Here is an 8,479-nt window from a genome sequence, read left to right on the forward strand (position 1 = left end):
TTTATATTATTATTATTATATTAATTAGTTTGTAATATACACGATAAACTATAAAAAATGCAGAAACCACAACTTTTGTTGGCTGAGAAAATGTTAATATATATATATATTTTTTGTTTTTAATCTTAATTTTAATAAAGTAAAAAGCAGTAAGTATACATATATATATGTAGGGACATGAAAATGAAATGAAGAACATACAAAAATTATTAAGATCTTTGAAACTTTCTATTTCTTCTTCATTCTTCTTGGATTGACAATGTCCAAACAAAATCACTGGAATGTTTCAAATTAGAATGTAAAACATGGACTCTAACTTCACCCATATGATCCATGACCTGTTTAAATAATTTTAAACTTCTTTATTTCCAATATTGTAGAATTTAAACATTCATTAAATTAAAGAGCTCCAAATATTTTCAAGAATTTAAAAGCCTATTAAGCGGACGATTAAGCGGGGCTTAAGCGGTATCGAAATTAAAAGCGTTTGAATTAGTGCAAATTGGATAACTAAGTGTTTAGTAAAGTTTAAGCAGTTTTAAACAGAATTAAGCGAATTTTGGTCGTTTAAGCGGTTATTGACCAAATTAAACGGGGATTAAAAATAACTAGAAAAAGAAAAATATTATTTTTAAAAGAGATGTAATTTAATATTTTTAAATGTTACTTGTATTTTTAAAGTTAATTATGACTTTGTGAATGATCATTTTATTGATTTATTATAATATGTGGATGTTATTTTTTTATTTAAAAATATTTATTATTTTTAATATATAAATATATATATATATATATATATCTGTTTATTTATAATCTGATTAATGGTCCACTTTTAAAATTATTTAAATATCTATTTTAAAAGTAAACTCACCGCTTAAATTCGATTTACGCTTTTTACGACAATAATCTAAACAATGATACTAATTTAAGATACAAATTGCTCCTTTCTGAAAAAAAAGAGAGGAGGAAAACACTGGCATCACGTGCCGGCAAGCAAACAAAAAAAAAATAAAAAGGAGGCCCCAAAGCAAACCAAATCACAAAGAAAACAGGATTTAACGACGACGACGACCCGCTAACTCCGTTAATATCCGGCAACTCCCAAGTCCCCATCCAACGGCTATTACTTGTCTATTCTTTCTGTACCCTCCCCGCCTCATTCTAATCTAACGCACCACATTTGATTCAACCTCCCTCGATAATCGTACTCTAAACTCACTCCCCCCACCCCACTATATTATTATTATTATTATTATTACACTCCTTCAATATAACACAAATCTCTCCCAACATCTCTCTCCTCTCCTCTCTCCCAACACACTGTTTATCATATCTCCGATGAAGTCACCGGCGCCGGAGATTCCAAGCTAAAAAATATCAAATTTTCCTCGAAATGGAGACGCAGAAGAGCACGGCGAAGCTTACAAGAACGCAGTCGTCGCTTCTCCGGTCATCTCCGACCATTCGATCGTCAATACAAAGCTTATCCGATATAAACGAGATGACAAATGAAGATGATTACGACCTAGAAGAACAAAAGTTCCATAAACCGGGTTTGAACCCGGTTCGACCCGGTTTCACCCGGTTCGGACCGGTTACTGCTTTAGCATTTCTATCAGTTTATACACTTTATATATATTACCAAGGAGATGATTTAAATACTTCTGAGAATTTACTGCTTGTTTTGGTATTTGTTGCTCTAGTTGTTTTTATTGCTGGTAAAAACAAGGGGTTGATTCAATTAGGGTTTGTACTTGTCAGAAAATTTAGTAATGAGTGGTTTAAAAAATTAGGGTTTTTTAGGGATGATAATAATAATAAACCGGTTCAGTGGTTTATTGGTGATTCTGATAAGGGTTTTTTTAAATCTGATGTTGAAATTGAAGATGACGGGGATGTTGTGAGAGAAGGTGTTGAGTTTTATAGTAATGGGGATTTTTATGAAGGTGAGTTTTATAAGGGCAAGTGTAATGGGAGTGGTGTTTATAACTATTTTGTCAATGGGAGGTATGAGGGTGACTGGATTGATGGCAAGTATGATGGCTATGGAATTGAGAGTTGGGCTCGAGGAAGTCGATATAAAGGACAGTATCGACATGGATCCAGACATGGCTATGGTGTTTATAGGTTTTATACTGGGGATACTTATGCAGGGGAGTGGTTTAATGGACAGAGTCATGGAACTGGACTGCAGACTTGTTCCGATGGCAGTTGTTATGTTGGTGAATTTAAGTATGGCTTCAAACATGGACTTGGTTGTTACCATTTCAGGTCAAGATTTGTTGTTTTCGGTTTGTTTTTAAGTTTGAATCTTGAGTTGTTTTTCTTTGTGTTTAGATTGTGATTTAGGTGGATGTTATGGAAATTTAATTGTTAGAGATAGGGTTGAAAGATGATTAGTTTAAGTTAAACTGATAGATAATACTAATAAAGATGAAATATTTGTAGTCTTGGTTAAATTTAATGTTGATTTGTTTGTTTGTTAATAGCCCCTGACTGAACTTTTTGTGTCTGAAAATAATAAATCAATTGTAAAATTGTGGTAAGTTTTGCCATCAGGATTCATTTGGCATGTCCGCACTGTAGAGTTCAATAATCTTCACTTGCATTTATCTTTGTTGTATTGAATCTTGGTTCTAACTTTAGTTGCATTGATACTTCATGCATACTTCATTTGTCAAGTTCACATCTGAGCAATGTCATTTTATACTATAATTTTTGTAATTTTTCTGTTACTCTGATAATGATATTTGCAATGTTTTTTGAAGTTTGATTTGTAAAAAATTGCATTGCTCAAGTGGCAAGTATTAATATTTTTATATTTAATGTTGCAGGAATGGAGATAGATATGCCGGAGAGTATTTTGGAGATAAAATACATGGATTTGGTGTCTATCACTTTGCTAACGGCCACTGCTACGAGGGATCGTGGCATGAAGGACGTAAGCAGGGTTTTGGAATGTATACTTTCCCAAATGGTTATTCAAGGTGTGGCGAGTGGGACACTGGCTCCCTAAAGACTTCGTTACCTCCGTTAACTGATGCAACCCTCAGGAGCGTGCAGGTAATTTGTTCTGCTCTCAGTAGTGTATCAAGAATGCGGCTGTGAATGAGTATATGAAAAGAGGGTGTTGACGTTTTCCATCTTTTCTTAAATTTTACTGGCAGGCTGCTAGAAAAACAGCCGAGAGCGCAATCCGGTTGCGCCAGGTTGATGATCACATAAACCAGGCAGTTACAGCCGCAAACAAAGCTGCAACTGCTGCAAGAGTTACTGCTGTAAAAGCAGTTCAAAACAGAATCGATGGGAAATTTTGTGACACTGACCTGTAGAATTCAAGCGATCTACTAGATGTGTAAATTTCTACGTAATATATAATTTATATTTACTGAAAAAGGTTAACGTCGCCCCAGTAAAGCCAAAGCTGACCAGAGGCTGAGATGAGTAAGTTTGAGGTCTGATTGACCACACTGTAATCTGTATATAAACTAATTTGTATATCAATGAAAGAGTTTTCTGAGTCCCTTGTACCAGTTCTGTGTATACACTTGCGGTTAAATTCATGTGGTTGGTCAAACATGAAAATATACTGAAATATGAGATCAGTAATTAACTGTCTTGCAAATTGCGATAACTGCAATTTGTACATTTTGTCAGCTTGGCTGTTGCATATTAGTATTTGGGACTAGTCAATCATTTAAGCATACGAAACCCAACTCAGTTGTATATAGGTCACCGCAAATAATTTATTCTGACTAATGAAAGATGATGATTCGTTTATTTTTTATTTTTTTGAATGGCCATTCATCAGGATTAATCAAGTTTTTATTTGTTTATGCCTACAATTACATTTATTCCGACTTTATTTTTTAGAGTAATGCTACGTAACTCAAAAGTCGTACCAAAATAGTTATAAAGTGACGTGACATGACACGTGTTTAATTATAATTCATGGGTATATATAAATGTACGCGGGTTCCCATATTATTACTAGGAAAATTACAATTTGTAAAGATTTGGGAACAATTTTTGTAATAATATTTAGGAATTCTAGCATTTTCCTATTTTTTATTTTATTTTCAGCTGAACACAATCGTTTGGTATAGAAGGAATGAAGAGGTTTTTTTAGTTAGGAACGCCATTTGAAATGGAGTTCATCCCAGTTCAAATGGTGATTCTACCTGTTTTTTTTTTTGCCATTTTTCCCAATCCCTCCTTCCCAACATGAAATAGTGCAATTTAGATGTTTCGAGGTCCATTTTTGGTTAGTTAGAAAATGTGATTGAATTATTATTTTATTTTAATTAATTTATTGGACCTTAACATATTGTTGTTCTATTTTAAAACAAGTAAAAAAAATGAATTTATAATATGTAGAATATTGTCATTTTTAGCTCTGAAAATGGTTGACGGAATAAAATATTGTTAAAATGATAGAGTATATATATTATATATAAATTATATGATTTTGTTTTTCATATTTATTATATTTTGTGTTTAATTGAATTTTTGTAAATAAATTTTAATATTTTATTGTAGGAGGCAAAATAATCCTAAAATTGGAAAAATTGGAGAATAAAAATATGATTTTGGAGATTTACTAGAAGAAAAATTGGATTTTTCGAACTGCACGCGCATGCTACACTGTTTGGGCATTATCTTGAGTTTTAGAATTTTAAATTGGACGATTTAACAGTCCACGCGAACATAACGAGATTCTCTTTCATTCTAAGGTGGTCCAAAGGTCAATATTCATCTGGAGCGGCCCAGACTTTCTGAAGAAAAGTCAGCTACGAATTTTTCTTGTAAAACAGAATCAATTCGAGAAATTTATTTTTATTTTCCTCAAAGCTTTAAAAATAAATTAATTAGATACATATATAGATCAGATATTATTTTTAGGTATAACGTTCTTGAAAAAGAAAAGAGAGGCTACGCTCAAGAGGGAAAAAGCTGAAGAAGGGGAGATTGCTGCATATACAGATTTCATCCTTTCTCTTTAATTTTCCATTATGTTTACATACACTTGTGCATTGTTTTCTTTAGAGATGATGAACTAATTTTCTCTCTGGTCATTTGATAAATTATTTTGTTAATATATAAGTTGTATTCTTTTCTCTCTGTTTTGTGGTCTTATTAGTTGTTTATGTTGATTTGTGTTTATTGCTTCTCAAAGATTGGTCACCCTTGAGATTGATTTCATAATTTAGGTGGGTTTGGAAGAGAAATCCTAAGTTAAGACACGATCATTATATCTAGGATTAATAAATATATTAATTTGTGGTTATGATAGAAATATACCTAAACACCCTAAGAAGTCCAATTAAGACTTGTTAATACATCATTATTTTAGATTAGCAATTAGACCACGAGAATAAAGGTTAAAAAAAACTTGTTAAAGAACATATGATGAAGTTAAAAGCCTAGTTTTCATTCTCTTAGAATTTATTATTTAATATTTAAGATAGTTTAATTATTTACTGATAATTTAGTAAATACTTGCTTGATTTTTATTAGACTCGAATTAAAAGATAAGTAATAATTGGTATTTAGCAGCTTATAAATAGTCTTCGTGGAAACGATTTTTTATACTACTTGTTGCGATACGTGCTCTTGCATTAAGGTTGTAACACCGACAATATAAAACTAGTTCACGAAGCATGTTGAGGAGTCTATTAAACACGTTTTTCTTAAATTAAATTTAAAATTATCGGCCCGTATCAAAAAAATTGTATCCTACTTTGATACAAGTAAGAAAAAATGAAATTATAACATGTAGAATATTGTTATTTTGAGCTCCGAAAACAACTTTTAACACTTATTCCATGGGTAAATGAGATAATTCACCAATGTACAATACTCAAACTTATTTCTACCTGGGTTTTTTTTGCAGTTTTTCCCTCCCTTGACAAATTTTTAAGCTGTGTTTGTAAATGTAATAAGTTTGTTTACTTAAAAATAGTTGTTATTTTAAGCTATAAAATGATGTTACTATACTTCTTCGTTCTTCAGTTCAAACACACCGAAATTGAAACACACTAGAAATTGGAACACACTAAAATTTGAAACATACTTAACATAAGAAGATAGTGTCTCATTGTCCATGTTGTGGACACAACTTGTTTATCTTTGTATGCCCTTCCCGGTGGCAATGATTACACTTCTACCCTAATCGGGACTGATCCATCTCAGTGATAAGTGGAATTTTATACCACTTAGAACGTCTTATAATGGCTTGAATTGATGTCTTGAAATCAAGTATTTTGTGTATTTGATGCGTTTTTCTAGTATTTTTACATTTCAGGGTATAACTTGCGAATTTAGGGGGATTGCATCAAAATAAGCCTAGGGAAGTACTTGGAATCAGTTGCGGGGAGTTGTGCGAAGAAATCAGCAAAATCAGGACCAGAAATTGGAATTTTACAGAAGCTTTCCAGGCGCCCTCCTGGGATGTGGGGCGACCGCCTGGAGGTGTAGGCGCCCGCTTGGGACCTGGGGCGGCCGCCTGGGGTCGGAATAATTAATTCTGGATTTTCTAATTAGACTTCTAGTGGGCTTCTGACGGCGCTGTTTCTTGTGGATTCTTATATAAGCAATCTTGGGAGACGTTTCACAATAACAAGCAACAAGGAACAAGTATTAATCAAGCAAGGAGCAAGGAAAGAAGATTAAGAAGGTCATTTTAGCACACCACAACAAAGAAGAGGAAGCATACGTTATCATGTGATTCTTTATTCGTTGTAACAGTGGATGCTAGTTTTCTTTACTTTGAACCTTAATACTCTTGTGACGTACTCTGGTTTTAATAAGTATTTTTTTTAGTTTATATTGTTGTGTTATTATCATGTTTTCATATGAACCCATGGTGATGATGAGTTCTATCATGGGCTAATCGTGATCATGGGGTCGTAGCGGATTTACTATGGATTTTTTTGGTTAATTGTTTAATATCTTGGTATGTGATGATTGTATGATATCTAGCATAAGTTGTGCTTATTCGTCTTATGTGCGTCGCGAACATATAAGATAGCATGTTAATCTCTTGTGAAGCGACAATGAATCTTGAGATTTAGAACCTGCCATGCTAGCATAGGTTCATGTATTGTATGCATGATTAGTGGATAACTCTAACCGTTTTACTTGCCCTGTGTAATCATAATGAATAACTTGCGCTTAAATCGTTATGTTGTCAAATTCTGTAGACATATAGGGTCTCAACATAACTGATGCCTATTCAACTTCTATCTTAATTGTGGATGCTTGGTAGAAGGGTACTGGTGCAACGAAAGTTGGCTTTTATCAGTTTCGTGTTGTTCGATTAATGTCATCACCGTTACATGCTAGGGGTAATTACATGACTATTGAAGGAAGTAGTAATGAAGTTATGATCTCATGTGAGTTTAATATTGTTAATTCAAGTATCAATTTAAGTGTTTAATTCTCGTAGTTAATTGTAGTTAATAATTAGTTAATCAACCTTAAGTGTTATTGTCTTGACATTGAGAAGTAATCATACATTGGTGAGTAAGTGTTAATTGAACATAATTAGTCTGAGTCTCTGTGGGAACGAACTAGAATTCATTCTATATTACTTGTGAACGCGTATACTTGCGTGAATTATTAGCGCATGCTTTGTGCCTAACAAGTTTTTGGCGCCGCTGCCGGGGACTCGGTGTTAAGTTGTTTAGTTTATGTACTTGCCATCAGTGGTCATTAGGACTTATTGATTAAGACTTGTTACTTATTATTTCTGGTTGTGTTTCAGGTACTCTAACGAGCGTTTATGCAAACACGTTCTCGCACTCGCAAGAGGACTCTAGATACGGCTGAGGAGACAGACTCAATTCTTGATATTCCGGAGAAGATATATTTTGAAGATTCGGATAAAGAGAGTGAAAAGAAAGAACCGGTAATCATGGGTGATCGTATAGTTCCAGCAGATCCAACTCTTATGGACTTTTCTCGGCCTAAAATTGATGACATTCAGTCAAGCATCATTCATCCGGCTATTCAGGCCAATACTTTCGAAATCAAGCCGGGCACTATTCAGATGGTGCAGAATTCTGTTTCTTTCGGAGGTGCTGCGACTGAAGATCCCAACATGCACATCAGGAATTTTGTCGAGATCTGCAGTACTTTTAAATATAATGGTGTTATTGATGAGGCTATCAAGCTGAGGCTTTTCCCATTCTCTTTGAGGAATAAAGCTAAGGACTTGTTACATTCTTTACCAGCTGGGTCCATCACTACTTGGGAAGATCTTGCGCAAAAGTTTCTGGTAAAGTTTTATCCAATGGCCAAGACTACGGCGATGAGGAGTGCTCTTACTCAGTTTGCGCAGCATCCAACAAAATCTATGTGCGAAGCTTGGGAGCACTATAAGGAGATGTTGAGAAAGTGTCCACATCATGGTATGCCTGATTGGATGGTGATCACTGGGTTCTACAATGGTTTGGGGGCCCAATCTTGGCCCATGTTC

At 33.8% G+C, this 8,479-nt stretch overlaps 1 protein-coding gene across 1 annotated transcript; it reads left to right on the forward strand.

Annotated features, from left to right (window-relative positions):
* Window positions 1–1,231: 1,231 nt before the first annotated feature.
* Window positions 1,232–3,655, forward strand: LOC141718466 (uncharacterized). Its single transcript, XM_074520852.1, has 3 exons — window positions 1,232–2,271; window positions 2,835–3,063; window positions 3,168–3,655. The coding sequence occupies exons 1-3, from the start codon at window positions 1,394–1,396 to the stop codon at window positions 3,330–3,332; spliced, it is 1,272 nt and encodes a 423-aa protein (XP_074376953.1). The 5' UTR covers window positions 1,232–1,393; the 3' UTR covers window positions 3,333–3,655.
* The last annotated feature ends 4,824 nt before the right edge of the window (window positions 3,656–8,479 follow it).

Source organism: Apium graveolens, chromosome 4, assembly GCF_009905375.1.
Source record: "Apium graveolens cultivar Ventura chromosome 4, ASM990537v1, whole genome shotgun sequence".
NCBI classification, from domain to species: Eukaryota; Viridiplantae; Streptophyta; class Magnoliopsida; order Apiales; family Apiaceae; genus Apium; species Apium graveolens.

What these genes read in the sequence shown, in the direction of transcription:
- LOC141718466 (XM_074520852.1), top strand. Translation starts at nt 1,394, where the DNA reads ATGGAGACGCAGAAGAGCACGGCGAAGCTTACAAGAACGCAGTCGTCG. An exon ending in CTTGGTTGTTACCATTTCAG is followed by an intron (nt 2,272 to 2,834) that starts GTCAAGATTTGT and finishes TTAATGTTGCAG; the next exon opens with GAATGGAGATAGATATGCCG. An exon ending in CAACCCTCAGGAGCGTGCAG is followed by an intron (nt 3,064 to 3,167) that starts GTAATTTGTTCT and finishes TTTTACTGGCAG; the next exon opens with GCTGCTAGAAAAACAGCCGA.